This window comes from Meriones unguiculatus, chromosome 15, assembly GCF_030254825.1.
Source record: "Meriones unguiculatus strain TT.TT164.6M chromosome 15, Bangor_MerUng_6.1, whole genome shotgun sequence".
Lineage (NCBI taxonomy): Eukaryota > Metazoa > Chordata > Mammalia > Rodentia > Muridae > Meriones > Meriones unguiculatus.
The window spans coordinates 51,601,055-51,626,711 of NC_083362.1; the positions used below are offsets into that span (position 1 = coordinate 51,601,055).

The 25,657-nt window shown below is 44.6% G+C and overlaps 1 protein-coding gene across 2 annotated transcripts in view; it reads right to left on the reverse strand.

Annotated features, from left to right (window-relative positions):
* The window catches only part of Klf7 (KLF transcription factor 7), a 91,939-nt gene extending 72,673 nt beyond the window's left edge, over window positions 1–19,266 (reverse strand). For both annotated transcript variants that reach the window (XM_060368490.1, XM_021642023.2), the window contains exon 1: window positions 18,638–19,266. In XM_060368490.1, coding sequence (XP_060224473.1) covers window positions 18,638–18,739 — 102 coding nt within the window. In that variant the 5' untranslated portion in view covers window positions 18,740–19,266. The remainder of the gene's footprint in view (window positions 1–18,637) is intronic.
* Between the last annotated feature and the right edge of the window lie 6,391 nt (window positions 19,267–25,657).

Below are 25,657 nucleotides of genomic sequence, written 5' to 3' on the forward strand. Positions count from 1 at the left end.
TTTATTACTTTTCTTCTCCTGTATATAGATGGAAAGTAACTGGCTTTTCATTTTCTCAGCTGAAAGGTACAGAGGCTAGGGTAGATCGGCCCCTCCCCTACCTCAGCCCACAGCCTTTATTTCTCATAAAGGCTTGTTTGTGTTTTTTTTTCTCCCAGCCATTCCTCCCACCACACCCACGCGTCCTAAGAAATGCCTCAAAATAGGTCTTAGGATGAGTATGTAAGCCACATTGGAGGATGCTAAGTAAAGGACACATAGGTCTCTCTGTATTCTTTTTTGCAACTTCCTGTGAGTCTGTAATTATTTCTAAATAAAAAGTTCTTCAAAAATGAAGCAAGCCCAAGCTTTTTTGTGGGGGGGGGGGACACAGCAGGGTCCCTAATGTAGGAGAAAGGGGACCTACTTAGGGAGAGAATTGATTTTGAATACAAACATCACCACCTCTGGCTTGCCTACTTCTATGGTTCCTGGGTCAGGGTGACAACACCAACCAGGTTTTTGAACTATTTTAGCACATATTTGATTTTTTTTTTTAAGAACAAAACGGTGTTTCCCAATGAAATTAACTGTCATAGTCACGAGCTCTGACTGTTGCTACTTGATCTAAACCATTTAACATTTTTTTATTAGTTGAGCCTTTTTATCCTCTCTTAAAAATCAAAATTAAACCTTCAAAGTACACAAATACTTAAGTTTACAGAGAAAGGTATGGCTCTCCAGATGAAGAGTCTGTCCAACTCATGAGTCAAGCAAGCATTTTACAGCTGCACTTCCCTAAAAAGCCAACTGGTGGCAAAAACCTAGCTGCAGGCTCAAGCATTCTGCATATTCCTGACCCCAGAAACAAACTGCTCATGTGGGAAGCTGCGCCACATATATGTCCCACGACATCCCTACAGAGGTGGGTCGGGAGGCTGATGAATATTAAAGCGGCTCCACCCCTTCCTCATCATGGAAATCTAGACTAATGGGAGCTGTAAGCTTCAGAGACCACACTAGACTCTACCTAAAGCCTGTCACTCAAGCAGACAGACCAACAAAGTCCCGGTAGACGGTACCACAGTCGTCCTGAAATGAAAACTTCCACTTCAAAGGGACATAAAGGGACAGATCTCCACTAGCCAAAAAGATAAATGGACTAGATGTCCCGTGGTCCCATGTCCAAGCCCAAACCACAGTGGTTATCTGAACATTCAGCACTTTTATTTTGCCTTTTTAGAGAGAAAATAACCAAGGAACTACAATTTTTATATTCTTATTGTTTTTCTTGTGTCCTGTTTTTGTTTTGTTTTGTTTAGCTTCTCTTGAGATCTGAGATCTCTCACCAGATTTGTGTCCCTCAGAGCAGCATATAGCTAGAGTTGAATGGCAGCTTCCCGTTTAAATGGGGGAAATACTGTACTTATTAGACAGCTAAGGTCCCCACCTCTCCATTAACTTCCGCTCTGCCAGCCTCTCTCCTTGGCTCCCAGCATCCACTCCTGTGGCTCTAGCACTCTTCATTTGCAATGGGGTGCTAGGGAAAGAATCTCGTTCGCCCTCCTCTCCCCCAATCCACTGTCTAAATTCTTGGTGCTTTTTTAGCATGTGCTACATACTCAGTCTTTACTCACCCCCTGCCCCCGCCATGTCTTCGTTTTGCTTATAACCACAAGAAAAAAGAAATTTCCCAATACTCCTCTTGTTCAACTTACCTCAAGTGCACTTTTCAGCAGCTACTAAGGACTAATTTCTACTTTCTCCCATGTCTTATTCTTAGGTAAGAATAAGTCAATGAGATGGCTTGCTGGGTAAAAGTACTTTATGTACAAACCTGACAAGACAGCCCGAGATCAACTTAAGCCCAGAACTTAAGTAAAGGTGAAGGAAGGAGAGAACCGATTCCACAAAGTTGTCCAATGACCTACACAGGTATGCTGTCAAACACACACACACACACACACACACACAACAACTACTACTGCTAATAATAATAATAATAATAATAATAATAATAATAATAATTAATAAGTTTTAAAATCTTGTCAAAAAAAGTAAGAAATTTGTGGAACATGCTTTGGTTGAAGGACACTGAGACATCAATCTCAAAATGATTAGGAAACTTCCTTCCTGCTGGCTAGATTTCATAGTGGCAGAGGTGCTTTGCAGGCCACTGGCAGAAAAACAATCAGCAATGGGCTTACCCAGTGGTAGACCCTGCTTGCTACAAGATCCTGTCCGGCAAAATGTACCCATTGGTGGCATGACCACTACGGAGGTAACCAGCCACTTTCTGATTTGATTTGAAGCCCATTCACAAGAGAAAACTCATTCCTGATACTGTAACTTAGCCAAAAGCCTATAGCTAAGAAGGTCACAGGCCTTAATGTAGAGTATGCTGGTATTGTTTTGCTAAATGCTCATATTGCCAAACTGCCTTCTAAGTACTTGTTTTTACCCGCAGATTAGGTAGCTCTGAACTTTGGTCAGAATCGCCTCTTTGTCACTGGGCAGCAGCAGTCAGTGCAAGACTTATAACTGGTCAAAGAACAGAGAATCGGTGACTATTGAGTACTGTCCTAGTTAGCTTCAGCTGTCAACGACCCAAATCTAAGGTCACCTGAGAGCAGAGAAACTACTGAAGAATTACTCAAATCAGACTGGCCTGTGGACATCTGTGTTTAGTATTTTCTTACTTGCTAGTTGATTTAGGAAGGCTCAGTCTACTCTAGGAGGTGTAACTCCCTAGGCAGTGGGCCTATATAATAAAGGTAACTGAGCAAGCAAGGGAGCAAGCCAGCAAGCAGCATTCCTCCATGGTCTCTGCTTCGGTTCCTACCTCAGGTTCCCGCCAGGAGTTAGTTGGCTCCTCTAGATGATGGGCTGGAACCCATAAGACAAAACATTTCTCAGTTATTTTTGATCAGTGTTTGGTCACAGCAATAAAAAGCAAAGTAGGCCAAGTACTGAGCCCTAAGTGGGACATCTATTTCAACTCCCCAAGATTCAGGAGGAAGGAGAATGTGAGAGCTGGAGGAGAGAGAGGAGTGCTGGGAAATGCTGTCTCCTGAATTCGGCAGGACTGCAGTACTCAAGAACTCACTCACGGCAGCTAAGGCTATCTGCACAACATCAAACAAGCCAGTTACAGCAGGGGAGGTGTTTTCCAGGGACCCAACCCTAGGAGAGAAGCTATTGGTTGTTGATGGCAGGGAGAGTTGATTTTCTCCTGGGGTATGGTTCCAGGTAGGATGTCCACGCTCCTGTGGGTGGTCCCACATGCCTGTATGGGCAAAGAGCACCAACTGAACTCACTTAATTATTGCTTGGGGGAAAGGCCAAGAGGGCATGAAAATAGGAAGGGGTGATGGGGAGAGAGACCTGAGGGAGGGTAAATTGGTCATATATAACACTGACAGAAAATACAGTAAAATACTATTAAGAACTAGTGGAATTTCTTGTTTGTCGTGGATTGAAATGATTTTCTGAAGAGAAAAAAAGTAAACCACATAATCAACACCCCTCCCCCCCAACACACACTCAAGAGACAACACTCTCCCCATAAGCATTGTCATTAGTTAGGTTCTTCAGGGTACCAGACTCACATTAAAATGGGATCTCCAGGTACACCTCAAGTCTGCCCATGCCTGCCCTTCTAGAAAACCCGTGAGCTGCCTGAGCAGTAATGGACAGCCCCTCCTGCAGCATTTGGGCAACAGAGCACCCTAGCTATGTCTCTGGTGACAGGAAGACATAGAGTCCCTCAGAGAGAAGCAGAAATCACCTAACTTCCCAGTGCTCTGGGGGGGACACAGAATGAAAATGCCCTTAGTATGTGACACTTGACTCCCAAAGCCGTGTCAGCATAGGACCCATTCTGAACAGCAGACAAACATGAACACCACTGGTGAAGATTTCACGGGGCTTGGCCAGCCCAGTCAGTGTAGACTCTATGTCATCTCCTACCCACAGCCACTCTATCCAAGGTCAATATGGCGCTCCTACCAAAGAGCTCAGGCTCCCTTCCTCCACCGGAGTTGTCTCTGGTGGAGTGGGGCAAAAGGCCACATCCCCACACACCCACATGCTGCTCTGTGCCTCACTTGTAGGCCAGTAAAGACTTACAAGATTCTCAGGGAAACACACCCCTTAGGTCCCAGTAAGGCCAGGACTTCCCACCCAGGTGAATACCTGTCTTATCAGAATAGCGCATGACAGTGTGCTTTGTTAATGAGTCACTTAGCCATGCAGACCCACCTTCAGAGACAGAGCTCTCCCTTCCCTCCAAGCCTAGCCTTTCTTCACCTCTGCACACGGCTTCTATCAGACACAACACAGGCACGCGCCCACCACAGCCCAGAAAACAGTAGAATAGGATGGCTCATATCCCTGTGTCACGTGAGCACTGCACCTGAGCTGCAGATGGGAAAACAGAGTTGGCTGGTTTGTCCCGGTTTACCCTTATGACCAGGCGAAATCCCTCAAATTTTCCATGCTCCCATTACTTCAGTCTCACCCGCTATCACAAATGTCTACCGAGTCAGCAAGCCTATCTGTCGCATCATCCCTTACCCAAGCTGCACGTGCCTGAAACCGTCTTATTAAATATGCCCGTTGACGTGGGGAATAAAAAAATGAAAACACGTAATATTAAAGAAAACATTATCCACCCTTAACCAAATGTCTGCCCATCAGATTCTTAGGACCTGAAACCTGTTCTCTTCATTTAAAATTGTAATAAGAGTGTTAGTAACATAAACCAAAGAAAGCACAGAGGAACATGGGAGGGAAGGATGGAGAGGTTAAAGGTAGGAGCTGCTCCAAAGCTGACTTCTTCATTGGATTAGAAGGATGCGAAGAAAGCTGAAAAGGGAATAAAACTGTCTCCCAAGGTGATTCTGTGTTATTTAGCATCCCGGCTCACAAAACCCCTTGGAGTGCAACCTTCCCCTCCCCTAAGCAATGGCTTTAGTAAGCCATGCTGAACCTGCCCTGTGCATTGTGCTAACATGCAAACGCGCTTACTTTATGCAACGGGGGCTCACAATTCTTAAGAGACCAATCCTGGCTTGGACTTAATGACCCCTAAAAGCTCAGCCAGGTTATTTGCAAATTGAGGGGGAGGAGAAGGGTTATCAGTGAAATGTATAGAGCTCCTGCAGTTTTATTCTTTATAAATCTGGGTCTCCGGGCTCAAAGGCTGGAGGAAAAAGTCAACAGGCACACGTCTTGGGTAGAACAAGTGCTCTGCATTCTGCTGCTGGTTTGCAGGCACCTCTCATGCCCGTATCCTGTCCATCTTTAGCCCTTTTTTCTTCTTTTTCTCCTCCCTCGCTGGAAATATTTTCTCAAACTGTTCATCCTCACAGTAACATAAATGGCACTTGGATTTGAAAACTTGTTCAAACACACACAGAGAAAGGAGAGAGGGGGAGACAGGGGAACAGGGGGATTGAGACTGACCCTGAGCCACCACTTAGCAATCAGGAATTTTAGAAAAGAAAAAGAGAGAGAGATTGGAGAAAAGAAAGGGAAATACTTCATATTAAGTAAGTCAAAGGAATAGCCCTAAAGAGGGTAAAATGACCCTGAAAGAAAAAAAAAAATCCCCATCTGGGCAACAAAAGTGATATCCTTAGTAACACAAGAAAGCCAATATAAAAGAATAATTCCTTTAAGCACCCCTAATGGAGAATTGCATCCTGAAAGCGCTAGAAAATGAAGGCCAAGTGCCTTGCTGGCAATTTCTGAATGCCAATGGTAGGAAGAGAGCAAGGCACTTGAGTCTTGGAAAGTACTTTATTATAATGCTGGGACTTTTTACACAAAGAGCATCACTTCTTTAAGTGAAATAAGTCCCACAAAGTCAACTTCCCCATTAAAAGGGGGTGGGGGGAAGCAGCAGCTAAAGCAGAATTCTTTACATGTTTCTAAGAAAACCCCTGAACTGGTTTTTCTTACACACAGATACACACACAAAGTGTTTTCCCACCATTTATTGCTTCTGAAAGAGGCAAAGGGAACCATGACAAAAGCAATTTTTTGTTAATGCGCAAGGAATGTCTGAAGGGAATTTTTTTTTAATTTTCACTTAATTTTATTTTAAAAATTTCATTTAATTTTAATTTTCATTATAAATAGTACTAAAGGAGTTTTGAGGGTTTTTTAAGAGGAGGGGTGGTTGTTTTTTGTTGTTGTTTTGGTTTGGTTTTTCTTTCCACTCCTGCTTAAGACAAGGAAACATGATGTTTAGGAAACTCAGAGTCAATATCTTTCCAAGTTGGAAAATGTATCTACCAATAAAGAATGAATTCTCAAGAGCAACTGTTCAGCCCAGGCGGGGGAGGGGCAGGGCAGATGGCCTTTCCCACCCCAGATTTCCGTGATCTATAACAGAACCTGGATGACCAGGAAAAAGTGAGGTGCAATTTGGAAATTGCCTTATAAAATAGAATGGCTCCCAAACAAAGACATTCAGCAAGTTGGAGAGATTAAAAAGAAAATTAAAATGGATCCTGAGTGAGAGCACAAAGCCATGCAGCATGACAGAGTGATGGAGACGACAAGGCTGTCCCAGATAGTAGCTGCTGGGAGGTGAAGGTGTCTTGGGAGTGCTGCTGGTCTTGGGGTTCAAACCCAAACGCATGCTGCCAGGACCTGTGATCACAAATGAAGGGGGATGGGAACAGCGGAGACAAGGTTTCTTGCCATCCTCTCCAAAAACATCCGAGGTACAATGAAAATTGGAATACGTGTGCTAGCCAAATAAGACATGGCTTCGAGCCAGTGAGTTTCCTGTGTGTGTATCTGCTAATCTCATAGCTCCTAGCTCTATCTCCACAGTACACCTTAGGACACTGAGGAGTAGAAAAAGCCTTTGGTGGAGAAACACAGAAGAAAAGCTGCACATGGCAGAACCAAAAGCTAAAATTGTGTTGCACACGGATGCAAAGTTAAGCAGAAAAATTAAATAACATTAGGGGAAAAGTCCTCTTCTGGTCCGTGCATACTTACTTGGTTCAAATGATTCACTGTTTCAAGAACAAATTAAATTATACTATAGTTAAATGAGTTACTGGAGTTACTGAGAATGTGGGGGGGGGGTAAGTTGAGCGGGAATTTGTACTAAAAAAAAAAAAAGAAAGAAAAATAACTTCAGTGGTCAGGTCTGAGATTAAATAAAAAACAAAACAATATGCTCCAAACACACCAAAAACCAAAACAAAGCCCCGTTAAAGCTAAACTTGTAAAGACAGTCCTGGGTAAGATATGGCAAAGGAGGCCTTTGATTTCCATTGTACAGACAAGAGAAGGGAGGGTCACAGGACAACTACTTCACTGTCTGCCGTAAAATGAATAATTTAATGTCTGGGGTTCATAGTTTCTTCCAGATACTATCCAGAGAAAGTAGTAAAAAAAAGGGGGGTAGTTTTTCCATTTCTAAGTTAATATAATAGGAAAATGAATGAGCTTAAGAGTATTTTCAAAGTCTAAACCCAGGGAAAAACAATGTCCTGAATCCTATGCAGTGGTCTGACATCTTCCTAGGACAGCCTATGAATGGAGGGAAGAATGAGAACACCTTCCCCAAGAGTCAACTGGAAGGGTTCTCCATCTGTGGATCACATATTGATATTTCAGGGTCACATATCAGATATTCTGCATATCACATATTTACATTACAATTCATAATAGTAGCAGCAAATTACAGTTATGAAGCACCAACAAAAATAATTTTATGCTTGTGGGTCAGCACAACATGAGAAACTCTATTTTAAGAAAAAAAGGTCGCAGCATTAGGAAGGTTGAGCTCCACGGCTTCAGCGAGATTACCACCCTCGCTATTCAATGGGGTTCTGGTAGCCCGGTTTCTCTACCCCTAGGAACACGGGAGATGCCAAATCTACTAAAGGAAAGAATGCAGTCTACACACCAGGCTGGCATCTCTAAAATAAACCTCTCCAGAGGTGCTGAACCAAACCTTAAATTCCGAGATAAAATCTTTTGACTTTTATAGCAGTGTATGTACAGCTATGGCCCCTCCCCGAGAGAAAACTCCCAAAATGAACAACCATATCAAACGATTGCTTTTCAGAGGCCTATTCACCAACACCCCACTTTATCACAGAAAGAATATTTCTCCTGTATGTGAGTGCTTCTATTATGCCTTATTTGAAGGAGGAAAATGAAATAAAATTCCTATCCGAGATATTTATAGATCTCATAAAACCTGATTTGTTCTCATAAGCGCTGTAAGCGCAGTCATCAGGTAAGCTGGAAATGGGAGGTGTGGTAAGGAGCTCTGTATTATGTTATATGTGCCTAATTCTGGCTCTGAGAGAGAGGGAGAGAGAGAGAGGGGGGAAGGGAGGCAGACAGAAAGAGAAACAGAGAGACACAGAGGATGCAGACTGGAAAAACTCCGTAGAAGTAAATGATAAGTAAGAGGGTACAAAAGGAAAGGAGAGAGGCTGGACATCTGCATGAGCAAGCCAAGAACATTCCATGGATGTCAGCCACCAAAGGTCCAATTTCTATATTCTCTTCCTAGTTCTCAGTACGAAGAGCATTTGCTGAGTGACTGTTAGATGCCCTATGTTGGGTCACAGAACCAACTCTTAGGAATCAATAACTCCATTCCAGACAAAGAACAGACGTGGCAGCGACCTTCTTGAGGGTCCAGATACACTTCCATATAATTTGTTCTGGTGTTACCACAAAACACCAGAACCTTACGGAACAGCTGGAACAAGCATGATTGAGAAAACCATGGTCCAGAAAGCAAAATCTCTAGGCTGTTCAAATCCTGACAGGTCTTCTGGTACCAAGCCATATCTCTGATTGCTGCCTGTGTGTCTCCTACCAAAGTAAGGATCAGTACACATATGAACACGGGAACTGTCAGAGGCCTATCTAGGTTTGGATTCTGCCAAGCCACTTTCACGGCATGAGAGTTTAGGCGAGCCACTGTGTGTCTAAAACCACCGTGAGCCCATCAATAAAGTGGGCCCAAGCAGAGTGTGTATTTCACATGGTTGTGTAGAAGACAGAATGGAATGACATGTATAATATACTCAAAGGCGATAATCTTTAGGAAGTATCTGACACATATTAGGTACTACTTTGATTCTTTGTGTGGTGGTAAGGATAATAAGCAGATGCAAGAAGGGAAGACACCAACCTACTCTCCCCCTACTTTTGCAACTTGTTTACTTCGTAGCCACAGTAAGATAACTTGCTTAATCATCTCCACCTCAATTTTTCACCGAAGTAGGAAATTCTGTAATATTTCCCCGTTACAGAAAGAATGTGCCTTGTTGGTGACAAGAGGCCACGAGTCCCTCAGAACTCTTAAATTCTACGTACCAGCTTGCCAACATGCTCATTAAATATGAAACTCTTTATCACGGGGCAGACCATCTCTTGCTCAGTCCTAAAGCAAGTAAGAATCTTGATGCCCAGGGGAAAATGTACAGTTAAGGGCTAACAACTTTTGAATGCAGAATATTCAGTGACTCAAGTCTGACACTGAGCAGGATCGCCTATGAATCACAGGAGAGCTGCTATATAAACAGCCTTCTCACAGAGGCCCTCCCAATGCCATAGGACGAGCTGTGTCCCGTGAGCAGGGACTACGGTGCTACATGAACACAACAAGCTATTTCCACTCCTCTGTAGCTTGTTCAAATCCGCTGCCTCTCCAAACAGAAGCACTGAGACTATCACCACTCCATGGAATTCTGCTCACTCGGCCCTGGAAGGTGAATGTGAGTCGGGGTCAAGAGCAGGCAGGCACTCCCTTGCAGGGCAATTGCTCCATGGCTAATTGCCATTTTCACAGCTGGGTTGAGCTTTCCAAAAAGCATCCTTCAACTCTGAGCCCTGAGCTCTTCTCCTGGTGGTCTGGCTTGCCAACCATACGCCTTCAAAGACAGTTTATAGATAAAAGGACAAAGCTACAGGAGATACAATTTTACAAACATCACAGTTTGAGAAAGAGACATTTCTAAGGATTCTTTGTGAGTAAGACCACATGGCCATAGTCATTACCACAGGAGCCCAGCCTTCCACGGATTTGGAGGCCGCCTCTTTGCCCGAACATCCTCAGCAGCAATTTTTCTGCAGTTTATTTTTGTCCCTCTTACTAGAAGGATGGCTCCTTTGATTTTTTTTAATAAACAGTCTAATTACAAACAATGTGGTCAGTAAGAAAAAAAAGAGAAGTGGGACCTAATGCCTACTTGTGCAATCTGAAGGCATACACGCACACATATATTCCTTTAAAACCATGAAGCAGGCTGAGACAAGAGGAAAACCATGACTGCAGACTTACCAAGGATAAATTATCTGAAATGTCATATGACTGGATATTAGTGCCCAACACCACAAAAGCTTCCAGAAATGGAATTTGACCAGGTTAAGCAAACTCAGGGTGGGTAATGAGAAATGTGAGCCAACGAGAACTGCCTTAGACACACCAAGTTTGGGAAAAACAAAATAAGAAGGGTGAAACAGCACTTGGGCAGCTACTTCTAACAAATGAGCTGGACAGAGGATATCTATCAGAATATCTCTCAGTTCTTCTTTGTTAGAAATATCTGGTCATCTTATAATTTAAATTATACAAGTAGCAAAATGCTCTAACATAAGGATTAGGCTTTTGTGACTGGTAGTTAACCCCCTGGGTGTCAATAGCTCAAATCCGAGGCTGCATACTGGAATCACCTAGAAGCCTGACAAATGTGGAAGCCGTACTGAGGCCCCCCAACAGGACCCCCTAATTTACTTGGTATGTGTGACTGAGAACCATAGTTAACCTTAAATATTAAAGCATAGCCACAGCAAGCATTCAAGGAACTATGGAATCTCTACTGGACTCGCCAACATCTAGGAGATTAAATAGTAAATTTTAATTATCAAAATCATAATTAAGGTAACAACCCTGTTTTAAGCAATATAATATAACTGAAAAATAGTATAAGAAGAAAATATCACAAGGAAATAAAAGAGTTGGACAAAAAATTGTAAAAGAAAAATGAAAATAAAAATAAAGTGGCAATTGTTACTGACTAAGGATGAGGGTAAGAGGATGCTGTTTCCTGGGAACAACATACTAACTATCTAAAAGATAAAGGCTATAGAATTTAGACCAGCAGTTCTCAACCCCTGTGGGGGCTTCAGAGGGGTTGCCTAAGACCATCAGAAAACACAAATACTTATAATTCAAAACAGTAGCAAAAGTATAATTATGAAGTAGCAACAAAAATAATTTAATGGTGTTGGGAAGGGGGAGTGACCACAACATGATGAGTTGCAGCTTTAGGAAGGTTGAGAGCCACTGATTCAGACAAAGAGAACTGTGGAGGGGGAAGAAGTAGAAAAAAGGTGAAAAGGAAAAAAAAATCCTAAAATAAAATGATAACAAAACAAAACAACAACAAAAGACCAAAGGCAGATAAAACTACTCACCTCACTGCAATGGTATTTGTTACTTTTCAAAGGAGGGAAAATTTGCTGATGTTATAGGGGCTCAGTCTCAGAACAACTTGACACTTGGAAGTTTTAGACCCATCCTATGTGTAATATGGAGGCACTGGAGGCTTGAAAGCTGGCTGCAGGAGGTGACAAGCTGCGTGGAGACAATTCCAGAACAGTGGCAGAAGGGACCAAAAGTTGAAAACCCAGTGCTAACATACCAAAGCCAATGAGAGAGTGAACTCTTGTTTTATATATCAACTCGTAAGATTTTTCAGTCTAGAACATTCTCTACAACAGAGTATACAGGGAGTAGTGAAAGGTGGCTGGTGAGTTGAAGCTATAGCAACCCAGGTCTGTCTTTTATCCAGCCTCTGAGGACATACATCTGGATGGACCTCCTCACCCATTCGTTACTACTTAAATGATAACACTTTTTATAAGAACGGCTTATTACGGTGGGGTCTCTTGCCTCTCCCTCACACAAAAAGAATGCAATTTTTTTTTTTAAATCACTATAGATTATTTACAGTGGGAGAAGTATTAAATTCAACTACTCTATGCTTTGATCTAGGGCCCAGGCAATGCCAATGTTTTGGGTTTGTTTTTTTTTTTTGTTTTGTTTTGTTTTGTTTTGTTTTGTTTGGGGGGGGGTAGTGAGAAGGAGGGAATGGTTTTATTTTGTTGTTTTGTTTTGGAACTGGCACCCAGAAGTAAAAGGAGTGTTTTCTCGTGTCTCTTTGAGATGGTAGAATGAGAGATAAGCAGTGAAACCTACTGTCTGAACCCTGGGACCTGGAGTCATCAGTCTTGACATGAACCTAAAGAATGCAATGCCTCTTTTGGCTTCAACAATCTACAGTGATTCAACTCCAATACTTCAGAGTTGAACAAACCAAACCCCTTTCAAGATTTAAAATTTTATGATTTTAGGTTCTTAGCTCTGTTACAAGCCAGAGGCCAGAATTTCAAAATGACCCTCAGGAAATGTTAATGAATCCATGTTCAGAAATAGATATTGCATGTGGCTCTACATTAATTATTTTAATTACGTCAAGTCATTTCCGAATGACACAGACACGGACGCCATTTCCTGGACATCATGAATATGTGAGGTCACACTGTTGCTCAGCAGCCCCCAACATGCCCTGAACTCAAAGCGTGCTCACAATAGAGCTAGGCATACCTCACACCTGCTTTATATAAACAAGTACATGGATAAAAAAAAACAGACCAGAAAGACTAGTGTTCAAAAACAGGAGAGAAGAGTTCATTTTGACAGTGGTCGCCTATTCTGTGACTTAATTTTAAACGTGTCCTCTTCCAGAGGGAGCCTGCTGTGGAGAAGAACCTTCATCCTTTTCAACTTTGGAACAATCAAACACAACAGTCCACACAAATAAGGGCTTAAGAAACAAAATATTTAACATGGAATAGACTTATAGTTGCATACAAAACATTTTATTAAAAGTAAAGGCCCACACAGCCTCACTGGGTCTACTGGCAGCCCAATCAGGAATGGTTTCTTCCCCCGGAATCGGAAGTCGCTTGCATCTCAAGCAGGTGGACTTTGGGACTAATTTTCCCCAAGGCAGCTGCTGACTCAGCTGTAGCGTGAACACAAAGGATGTGGCAGACAGAGCTCCTGTAATGGAAAGTGGGACAGACAGAAGGCAGACTACCATACCAAGTTCCTAGGCTCACACCAAATGACAAGGCAGTATCTTTGGCCCAAGGCAATAGAAAAGATGTTGCAAAGAAGTAGGGATAACTGGAGAGCAGCATCAGGACCACTCAGTTAAACACATATCTTAAAAGTGGCAACACACACATACAAAAAAAAAAAGTGGGAATACTTTATTTGGGGAACTCCTAAAAGAGACTGGATAGGAATGTTTTCTCATGGCGATGTTCTAAAATGTAAGAGTAGGGCTTTCTAGCTTGTCAATGTTATATACATTACTGAGTAGGTATCATTAATAGCTGTAGAGTTTTCTGGTTCCTTTCTTGGTAGAGCTGGCTGGCAACTGAGGCTCACACATTTCCACCCACTCATGCTAAGCGAGCACTTAGCTGATTGGGAGAACAAAGGGATTGGTAGGACACTAAGTCTCTGCCCTCACCATTCTGGCACTGCTCATGGTAAGTCGGGGAGCTGTCCCAAACTTTCAGCAAATCCCAACTCCAACACACATGCTAGCTATAGCAGGTGAGCCGGTATTAGGGAGGCATTGGATACATCCGCCAATAACGGATCCAGGGAAGGTGTCTAAAAATGCCAGGCATACTATAATAACCACAGAGCTGGAAACCTCTGACAACCAGCTGGTCAAATATCAGAGCAGTTATCCTAGCATGCGCTGGCTGGGCCTGGCCAAAGCGTGTGTGTAGCGTCTATACTCAAACAGCTAAAATAAGAGGGATTCTGTAAAGGAAGACTTTTAAGATTCACCAGAGAATGGCTATTAAAAGCTTCACTCTGACCTTCTCTAGACTACCCCCATTTAAGCGGAGAAGCAAATTAGCCTCAACAGGCATTTCTATTTAGAAGGGGGATGGGAGACAAGAGCCCACCTTTGAACACTTAAGGTCTCCAACAAACCCACCCATAAATCATCTCAGGGCAAAGCTGTCACCCTGTCTGTATCTTCTACTTTGCCTTTTAAACGGATGGGACCCCAAGACTCCTCTCTCCTCAGGGTGGTGAGTAGGGGTGTGAGATATATGAAGAACAAAGAATGGTGGGTTCCTTTTCCCTTACTAAAGGCAGGTGTAGTAGCAGTATCTGCATTGAGATCTTTGCTTACTTTGAAATACCAGATTGCAAACAGGTAGACGGAATAACTATGTGTGAGAACCCCTAAACCCACATGAAGATGTGTCTATTAAAAGAACATAAGAATGAATTTATTACAGAAAGGCTAAGTGTGGGATTGATGGCACTCACATGTGCTCTCGTTTTTAAAGCCCCATTTATTTAGTGGCTGTATCTTTATATTAAAAAAAAAAAAAAAGCTGGAGAATCAGTGCAGTTCTGATTTTTTTTTCCAACCAAGACACTGTTTCAATTAAAAAAAAAAATTTACAGTAACTGACAAACACACAAATCACATACAAAAAAAAAAAAGCCAGCTATTTTATCCTTTCAACGTCGTTACCAAGGCTCCTTTGTGTCTACAAATTTCTCAGGGTGGTGCTGTTGCCAAGAAATTCTAATTCATGATAAGGTTTTCTGCAAATTGAGACAGTGGCAAACCTGCGGATGGCCAGATCCTGCAGTTTGCTTTGTCTTTCTGAGGTAGCACCTGGCTGCCCCAGCCTGTGGAAGGCAATGCAGGGGCAGGACACACACAGGAAGAAGCAGTCACAGACCAAATCCCAGCTCCCGGTACCAGGAGGCTGTTCTTGGAAGGCAACCATTTCTGTAGGTTTTCCCCTAGAGATGCCTCATACCAAAAGCCCTCATAAAAATTGCTTCGGGATGCCTGAAACCAAGATGAAATTGCAGAGTTACGGGGACACTTTAGTCTTTACACAAGCCAAGTATGCCATTAGTTTAAAACAATGGGGGAATAGAGGCGGAGGGACGAGTGTTCTATGATTTATTTATTTGTTTCCAGTAGCAGTGGAAAATTTTCTCCAAGCAAAAAGGAGGCCTCAAATTGACCCCATCTGCCAATTATGAATCAGCATTAACAATAATCATAATTCCGTAAGAGTCTTCAAGTAAACATGCCACGCTTCTCAGTGACATGTAGCAAAGTTCGGTGCAAATCATAGTCAGTGTCGTTACTTGGACTGTCCTCATGAAACAGCATACTGGGAATAAAGAATGTATTAAAAAAACAAAACTCTATGTCTCTGTAGAGACTGGAAGAAAATGAAGGTGCTCTATGAAATGCTTTTTTATTTTCTGAGTCAGTGGCCAGTTCAAAGAGTCCTACTTCTCTTGTGACATTATGGATGTATCTCCCTTCATCATCAAATGGTACCCTAAAACCTACGCTAGCTTCTGTCTGTTCTTAACGCTTTTCAATTTTTGCTCAAACAGCTTACATTTCCTCTAAGTTTTCGGAGAGCTTAAGGCTGGTAGCCTTCAGAGTTGTGTCAGCTGAATCCCATAAAACAGACCGCATAAGCACAGTGTAATTTACAGTTACACGACAGGCAGAGATGGTATTTCGTGGGCCAACTGTTTAAGCACGCAGTTTGAGTTTGATTTCCAAGACAGGAGAGCTTGATTTGGGATGTCCATTTGGGTTTTTAATTACACCAACAACGGTTTGGGGAGTTGGGACTCAACCATAGTTGAGTATCACTGCCTAAGTGAGAGGAGGTAGTCCTGTCATAATCAACATCTTTGTCACAGGCTCATGGACGGGGGAAACTAGCCCATGGCCTAAGTTTGAAGCAAAGTTGATAAAGAGCCCCACCTCAGTTTTCCAGTGCACAGATGTTCTGGAGTTTATCATCCAAAGCCATTCTCTAAAAACCAAATTAGATTATCAGGATCTCCACCCACCCTGACCCCCACCCCAGTGCCTCCAAATGTCCCTGAGGCCAGGGATATTGCTCACTTTAAGAGAAACATCTAATAATGGTTCCTCACTTGACCTCTAAAATCTGATTACTCCACAGCATCAGAAAACTTCCTCCTGCCTGGGTTTTTTGTAGCAACCTTGAGTTTTGAGCAAAGGAGTCTCAAAATTTCACCACCTGGTTAATTTTGAACTAACAGTTGCATAAAACCACCACTACCCCTTAGACTCAGAAGAAAGGGGTGTGGGGAGGGGGAGGAAGGAAGAGATAAAGGCTAAAGGTTTTGTTATCATCATGAACTCAGGGTCCTGGTTACCTTCGAACAGAGCGGCTGTGACCAGAGTCCGGAGCACAGAGCTCCTGGCAGTGGTACCTTGTTTAGACTAGCGTGTCCACAAGTTATGCTTCCATGAGGACGCGGAGAAGGATTTTAAGATGAGAGAAGATGGCAGTTGGAAACAGTTGAGGCAAGAAATACGAAAGAGGAGAGGACGGAAGTGAGAATTCCTTTGCCTGGTGATAAAAACTAAGCAAGAGGTTTCTAGAAGGGGGAGGAGGATGGGGGAGGAGGAAGAGGGAAGAGGGAGGGGGAAGAAGAGCAGAGCTGGCTTCTGAGGAAACAATAGATCTAATACATCCCTAATTGTCAAGCCAACGATGCTTTCTTGAAGCTGTACTTTCTGGATCCTCTAGGCAGATCTAGAAAAGCAGGTTTCTTCCGAAGAACTCCCCCCTCCCCCCAAACTCCCCACCCCACAAGCAGGCTTTACTACCGTGAAAACTTGAACCAAAACAAAGTTGTGTGATTCATCTGGAGGGAACGTTGTAACAAATAAAGCCAACTTTCTTCCCTCCAACACTGCATAACAGTTAGTCACAAACAAGGGCTGCCTGGGGCAGGCTGACTAAATCAACAGATTCCCTACCCTAACCAGTCTAGACTGTAGTTAATATGCAACTGATTCCACACCAATGGGCTGACAGTGTGAAAAGAAGGCTGTTTAGAAACCAAAATTCTGGCAACGTTTTGGCTTACTTCGCATGCAAAAGAAAAAAGGGAAAAAAGGGATGTAGTGGGATGAGAGGAAAGGCTGCCTTAAAGAAATGATGTGTGCACTGTGCCTGCCAGGTTAGCAAAGGACAGCATCCGCCAGCCTTCCGACTGGAATGTATGCCCTGCACAGACACACAGACACTGGCGGCCAATACCTGGAGGGAAACGGGCTGCTTACAGCCACGCAAGAACTAGTAACAATGGCACAGTCTTAAGAGTGAGCGCTTTACCACTGGCTCCATACACCATGAGCTATAAACATCTCTTCCTAAAGAAGCAACTGTTATATCCCAGCCTCAAGCTGGCAAATCCTGCTTTGGATCCTGGCAGAGGAAACTCCGCCGTTCATTAGTCCTAACAAGCTGCTGTCACTGAGTGGAGAAGTTGCAGGAGCAGCCACACACCAAGGATCGCTCGGCCATCCCCACGGGTTAGCCGTTTTCTCCAGGATGGACTGGACAAGTTCACACACCTGGCGTGAAAATCCAGACTGCCTTCCTGGACTTTCCACTGTGCACACGGTAGAGTTTTTAAACACCCACGGTGTCCCCTCTCCACAGACACCCCACCCCCACCTACCACCATCTTTCCTGCAGAATGTCCCCTCAGCAGCTCCTAATCGCTGCTGGAAAAACCACTGTTTCCGCAGCAGACCCAGCACTTTCCACTGACCAGCAGTTTCTTTATTCCACTTCACAAAGCCCAGTGAACTTGTCCCCGGTCAGGCTTCAACCTCCCCGAGATGCCAAGCCAACTTGGCACTGGTACTCTTTAGCATCCTAGGAGTTTCTTAACTAGTCCTCTAAGACAAAAGTCGAAAGCACGGAGGCACACACGACCCTTTGTCCAAGGTGATGCTAACCTGAGCGGCACCCCAAAGGAAAAAGAGAGGCGAGGAGACAGTAGAGGCTGCTCTCTCTGGAGATATTAGCTGGGGAAGCGTACAATGCCTGTCAGCCTGAAACAGACGCATCTTCCCATTTTCCTGGTACACATCCTCAAGCATCTTTTGTCACCTGGTCTCTCTTCCTTACAGCTCACCGTCTAATCTGAAAACCGAGCTCCTATTCTTTATCGGCACTCGCTAAATTACTGGGGGACGAACACCCCGTTGCCCCCCGGCCAACATCTGACGGTTCTCGGCACCAGTTGAAACAGATGAACCTGATTTAAGTACCGAGAAGGTCAAAAACTCCCGCATTTAGGGACGTGCTATCCTGTCAACCACTGCTCGACCACCTTCCCACCCGGCTCCTCCAAAGCCCAGAAGTTCGCCAGCAGGTCTCTGCCTGGGAGGACAGCGAGCCGACCAACGCGTGCTCCAGGATGTGTGTTGGTGACAGAAACGCAGGCAGCTAGGACCGGCTCAGCTCAGCACACCAAGGGGTTAGGAGGGTGGGTGGAGAGGTTAGCGCCTATGATTGTCTCAGAAAACATTTCCAACAACACCCAGCCGAAAATAAAAGAAATTCTAAGGGAAGAAAAAAAAATTTAAAAAAATCTCCGACTCCAACCCCACACCGACGCAGCCCCTGCGTCTCCGCCGCCGCCGCGCCACGATTTACACAAGTAATTTAAATCATTCACCTGCTGCCAGGTCTCTTCCAGGGACGGCAAAGCTGAGAAGTAGCCGGTGTCGTGGACAAGCTGTAGCTCCTGGAATATACTATAACTAGCCAACACGTCCATGTTGCTGCTGCCGGGCAAAAGCGGAGGAGAAGCCCTCCCCCGAGCTCAGCTGGGTCTGTTTGTTTGTCAGTCTGTCTGGCTCACCCCCCAGGAAGGCAGACATCCAGTGGCCCTTTTGTTTTGTTTTGTTTCAGTCAACTAAAAAAAAAAAAAAAAGAGAGAGAGAGAGAGGGAGAGGAAGAAAAAAAAAATCAATGCAGGAGAGGGAGAGAGGAGACGAGAAGAGAGGAGCGAGTTGAGCGGGGTGGATGGAGAGAGGGATCCAGCTTGTACAGTGCAGATGACTGCCAGGAAAAGGGGACTTCACGGGAGTCACAATTCCCTTCCAGGGCTCTAATCACTCCAGCTCGTGGCTCAGGAAGGGGGACGCAAACTCACTGACACGAAGCTGCCATCTATATCTGCAGCGCTGTTTCGCTCCTAATGCAATCTTTGCTCTTTATTTTGGGAGGTTGCATTCTCTCTCTCTCTCTCTCTCTCTCTCTCTCTCTCTCTCTCTCTCTCTCGCGATCGCTTCTCTCTCTCTCTCTGTCTCTCCCCCCCACCCTTTCCCTTCCCTTCCCTCCCCACCCCCCCACCCCATCCTCTCTAGTTTGTAGTCCCCCCTCCCCCTTGTCTCCTCCTCCTGCTCTTCCCCCCCCACCCCTCCCCAAACACCCTCCCTCCGCCCGGCTCTGCGCGCAGCCGTGGGATCTCGGAGGAGGGCGTCCATTAGGGCCGCGTGTGACCATGTAAGGTAAACAGGGGGCTCATGAAGTCACTGAGGACCAATGCGGCGCTCGGAGCGGACCCCGGGGCGGAGCCCGGCCCCGACGGCGGCCGCCGATTGGCGCGCCGCGGATCTCCCTGCTGCCTTACAAGGCGGTGCGAGGCGAGCTATTTTTAGAGGGCTATATAAAGGGGGCCGAGGCGGCCGCCGGGCGGTCGGGGAGCAAGAGCGACCGGGGAGGGCCGCCGCGACACTCGCACCGGTTCCCGGGACGCCGGGGCGGCCCCGGCCTCCGACCCTCGCTGCGGGGTTGGTCCGGGCCGCCGGCGCCCGTCCCCCGTGCCGATCCGAGGGACCGGGCCGCCCCGGTGGCCGATCGGGACGTGCGCTCCCCGGTGCTGGGTTGGGACGCCTCCTGCGGGAGCAGCCGGTAGAGAGCGGGCGGTGCAGCCGCCGGGGGGACAGGAGGCTTTTTGCAATCGGCCTTCCCGCCGTGCGTGGGGAAGGAGGGCGGCGAGGGACAGGCCAGGCTCAGGGCAGCCTCACGTACCCCCAAACTACAGTCCCCAAAGCCCCTTTCCGAGCTCCCCGCAGGGTGCAGAAGCGAAGCGCCCGACCGGGAAGCGCCTCACAATGGCAGAGAACAAAGGCGAGCTGCGCGGAGACGCGGTGTGCGCCCGCCCCCCGACGCCGCACGCCGTCCCCGCCCCGGCCCGCGCGCCCCCGTGCGCGCCGCCGGTGTCTTTCCGCCCTCCGGGTCCTCCGACCGAGCCGGAGACCTGCCCGGCAGTCTGGTGCCCGGCATCCTTGAGTGTGCGGGAAAGAGAGTAGGGAGAACCAGGGTGCAGGCTGGAGCAGTGGATGCTGACAAGAGGTTAGTCCAGTAGTTCCCTGGAGGAATTGTGGAGCACTGGGAATGGAGCAGGGCTCTTAGATGTCGAGATTCTGCAAGCTCGGAGATGGAAACCGGCTCAGTGCACGTGGTTTAGAGTTGCCCAGTAGCTTGACCTTAAATGGCTAGGGTCGTACAGGCTTCTCCAAAATACACCGAGAGCTGGGCTGCTTTCGGAATGACTGCAGAATTCGGTACAAGACCAGAAACTTCCTTGTACCTTCAATGGAAGAAACACAACTTAAGTCGACTCCATACCGTTCCTATCTGTTTAGCAACAATACTGAATTGGTTCTGTAAAACAGAAGTTCCCCATTCTCCAGAGGAAAGTAAACAGATTACTAAGATTGGAGAAAAGCTGGTTTATTCGCCCTTTAGTGCCTGAGATTCTTTCGGTCAGAGTAACAAAATTCATTGTATAATTGATGCCTTGCTTGCATGAACACTGCCACTAATTAGCTGCATGATTTGAGCAAATGGCAGTCAAGGTCTCTGCCTCCCCGTCTCAGGAGCAAGAATGCAAACCCCTGCCTTACTTGTTAGAAAAAACAAAATGCTGTTTGCAATTCATCTAGCGTAGTATATGTCACCATTAGAGGTACTAAATGTTAGTTGTCACTGTCCCCAGTTTTAAGCAAAGAAATTAAATAGTATCTGAACTAATAGGCTCCATAGGGAGCAGGCCAGGGTCTTGAAGAAGAAAGCAAGGTAGCAAGCACTTTTCATTAGGAGATCTCCACTGGTTTTAGGGCTTGGGTAGAAATGCATTGAGGGGTCCTAATGCAGAAAGTGCATTCATGAGTAATAAGAGAAACCAACCAACAAACAAAAAACCTTGGATACAGGAGACAAACATCAAGGCAAGAGAATTTAGTCACAAGAATTTAACTTTTACATTTTTACACTATTACTGTTTTCTTCATTTGTTGGGTTGGTTTGTTGGTTTTTGAGACAATGTGTTTCTCTGCGTAGCCCTGACCTGTCCTAGAACTCAACTTTGTAGAAGAGGCTGGCCTCAAATTCAGAAAATCTCCTGCCTCTGCCTGCTGAGTGCAGGGAATAAAGGCGTGCCTGCTTGTTGCTGTTTTGATGAAAATATACCTTAACTTTTGAGTTTGAAGATTTTGGAAATAGTTATCACACTTACATTATGCTTTGTGCACGTTAAAGTTTTCATGTGCCGTGTCCCCTGTAACCCTCAGGACAGTCCAAACGGATTCTCCGTATTCCAGCTTACATGGGTGAAGATCTCCAAGCTTAGCATATAAATTAAACACGGTCAGATAAGCCGGAAGTGACCTGGTAGCACTTGGAGTCCAGGAGTTTCTGATTTATAAGACTTCTGCATGAGGCTCTGTATACCAAAACATTCCATTTCTTGATTTTAAGATGTGTTTTAAAAAAGTGCCCCAGTGGGTTGGAGGACTGCCATTCACCGTTTCCCCATGTAACTTTCAGGCACCCAACCTATTAAAAAAAAAAACAACGCTCAATGAAGTTTTACAAAGAAATCTTACAGATTATTTTTTGAGCTCTATTTCAAAGCTTTTTCTTCCCTTTCCTCCTTCCAACTCCTTTCATGTCCCCTCCTCCTCCCTCTCAAATTCATGGCCTCTTTTTCTTTGGTATTGTGTGTGTGTGTGATACCATACATATGTATGTACACATAAACAAGTAAACGTATATTTTTATACATACGTATACATACCTAAGTATATAAATGTAACCTGCTCAGTCCATTTAGTGTTGCTTGTATACCTATTATTTTAGGGCTGACCACTTGGTATTGGCTAACCCATAGGAAGCACATTTCTGGAGAAGACTGTTTCTCCTGCTCTTAGCATTCTATTGTTGCCTGCATTCTCTGTCTAGGCGTGGGGCCCTTTGAGATTTCCCCCTTCCCTGTTACCACATGTACTGGTGTTGTGCTCGGTTAAGTCTTGAGGTACCATGGATGATGCTCCCTGTCATTTCTAGGAAACCCAACCCCACAGCAGATTTCTTGGTCCTGTGGCTCCTAGAATCCTTTTGCCTCCTCTTCCTTGATGTTCCCTGAGCCTTAGATGCAGGAGTTTCATTGTAGATGGAGGCACCGAGGCAGGCCTTTCCAAGATTAACTGCTCTCTGAATTTTGACAATTTGTCTGTTATGGTATCTGTCTATTGCAGAGGGATGTTCTATTGATGAGGGGCTGAGGGTTGTACTCGTCTGTGGTGTGAGGATAAGTTGGCCAAATTAAGTAGCGGTGGTAGGTTCTTCTCTACGATCCACGACCTCACTAGCCAGTCAGGACTTCCCTCTTGTTGAGAGGCCTTAACTCCAATTAGAGAGCTGTTGCTTGCTGGCAAGATGTGTGCCACTAGGGTTACTGTGCCATGCTGGCCGTTGTGGTTCATAGACACCCCATCTGGGGAGGGTTGTTTATAGCGCCTTCCGGTGCTGTGAAAACTGAGCCTCGGGGACGAGTCTTTCCGGTCAGATGTAGCATGAATCCTCTGGGTCCAGCCTCTAAGGTGCATGTTTTCAGCAACAGGGAGGGACCTACCTTCACCCTCTGGGAGGCAACCAGGGTTGACAGAAATAACCTATACTGTTTGGGGAGTCTCTTGGATTCTCCTCGTGTATCAGGAGTTGTATTCTGTTGGGTATTTTCTAATAGCCAACTAGAAATCCTAGTTTCCTCTTGCAAAAGCACATGTAAAGTATCTCAATATACAAAATAATCAACAAACTAAGACCATAAGAGAACAAAAATAACCTGCACCTTTTTTGACTCATATATCAAATGCCTTTGCAATATCTGACATTCAACAGTTTCTCACTTCAGGTCTTTACCACCGTGGTGGGTTGGTCTGTTTTAATGGATGAAGACACCGAAGTTCGGAGAATGCATGTATTTTGCTCACTGCTCCATGTCTGTAAAGTGCCAGAAGCACTTTAATCTGTCTCCTACATGACCATGTTCTTGGGAAACACCAATGATAGTATTTCCAATAATAATGGCCGAGTGTGGTGGTCATGCCTTTAATCTCAACATTTGGGAAGCAGAGGTAGCCAAATGTGTGTTCAAGCTAGCCAGGGCTAGAGAGTGACATTCTGTCTTAAAGGGACAAATAAAAATGCTTTGGAAGTGATACTAAAGGAAATACCCAAGAGTAAATAATATTAACTCCATGAATACAGAAATGAGAATATTTTGATAAATAATTTAAAAATTAATATATGGGGCTGGAGAGACATCTCAGTGAAGAGTACTTGCTGCTCTTGTAGAGGGAGGACCCAGCATCCACATGGTGGCTCAAACCCATATGCAGGCACCGGACACACAAATGGCGTTCATACATATGTGTGGGCAAAACATTCCCACACATAGATCTTTAAAACGTTTTAATGACTATGTAGATAAGAGATGGTTTGAATCTGAATGTCCCCGTGGGCTCATGGGTTTGAATTTTTGATCCCCAGCTGATGGTGTTGCTTTAGGTGGCGGAGCCTTTAAAAGGTGGGGCCTGACTATCCAAAATAGATAGCAAATGGTGGGGTCTCTAAAGAGGTACCTGCTTGGGTCTGGCCCCTCTCTCTTTCCTTCTTGGTCCAATAGACGTGACTTCTCTCTTCATGATCCCACTGCCACAGGCTGAGTCCTCCCCATGCTTCCCTGCAGTGATGGACTTGAGTTCTTCCAAAACCGTAAGCCCAAATAAGCCTTCCCTCTCTTACCTTGTTCCTGAGCATTGGACCGTAATGACATGAAAGTACCAGATGCAAGACCCGTCATCCCTCAGGCATGCGCTACCACCAGATAGGTTCAGCTTCATTTACACCTGAGTGCCTTTCCCTGCTGTGCTAAGGACTGGCAGAGCTTCCTCCAGGGAAATCTATTGAAAACAGGGACTAAATTTTAGAGCAATATTCTTTTTTTAATTAAAGGTTTGTTTTGGAATTTTGTTGGAAACTAAAACTCAATGTTAAATGCAGGTAGCAATAAGAGGGCTCAGTGGATTTTAAAACCAAGAGTAGATGAAGTGGGGAAGAAATGGCGGTAGGGGAGATAGAGAAATTATAGGAGGGATAAAAGGAAATGGATTTAATCAAAGTACATTGTATTTATGTATGAAATTCTCAAAAAAAATTTTAAAAGTCTCAGTCTTAAGACATCTATTCTGTGTAGTGCTGAATGCGTGGGGAGGGAGATGTTTTGTAAAGCTTTCTGCTAATTTTGGAATAAATTAATAACATAATTTTATTGACTTGATTTTTGCCTATGAGACGTGAAGCACCTGTCTGGGGACACGTCATCTCATGAGATGCTTACGGACACAGCATCTCAACAGTAAGCGCTGTGCTGTGTAATTTGACTTGAAACTAAAGCAAAATCTTTCAGGGTGACCGCGGCCCCTCTTTACTCACCTGAAGTTGTAGCATAAACCGGATTATTTTCCTCCAAAGTGATCCATAGCTAGGAAAGATGTCACCCTGTGATTTCCCACCATCTCCCTTAAGAGCCTTATGTAGAAAGCATCCTGCCCCACACTGGCAGAAGCATTTGAGCTTCAGGCCTTGTTATTTCCCCAGTTTATCCGTAAGTCATATGCCCTTTGTCCACTCACACTTCCACACGACCACCTTTTCATCACAAATCTAAGCACAGAAAGGCAGTTTTCCTTGGGTCTTCATTTCTGAAGGGCCTCATCTCACATGCAACTTTGCTTAACTCAATCTGATGTCCTTTCTCTTCCAAACCATCTTTTCCTATTGGTATAGAGGGCATAAACCTTACAGTAGGAGTGGGGAAACTGCTCAGCATCTAAGTCACTTCATCTTCTATTAGACTTCCACAGCATAAAAAAGGACATTTTGTAAAAATGTGAGACTTCGTACATCTCTTCAAAGATCTCAATTTTTTTGTAATCCAAGTATTCTCTCTCTCTCTTTTTTTTTTGCCTGTTTATTTCTGTTTAAGTCTGCATTCTTCATTTAATAGTGGCTTTTTTGACCTCAATGTTATTGACATTATGAACCCTAACACCCCTTGCAAGATCTGCAATTTCACTTTACAGCAGAGTTGAACGTATTTGCATTATATTGCCTTTGTCCTCATGGGGAAGGGGAGTATTAAGAAAAAAACCTGTGAATGAGCGACCGACTTACAAATGGTCAGACCATCAGTGAATGATTTCCACCATGGATACACAATATGCATTAGTAATCATAATAACAATTTAAAAAAGACTTTCAATTATTCATTACTTTCTTCCCTTTACACTCTTGTTAAAACAAAACGTGAAATTGTGGAGCATTCTGCGGTTGCATCATG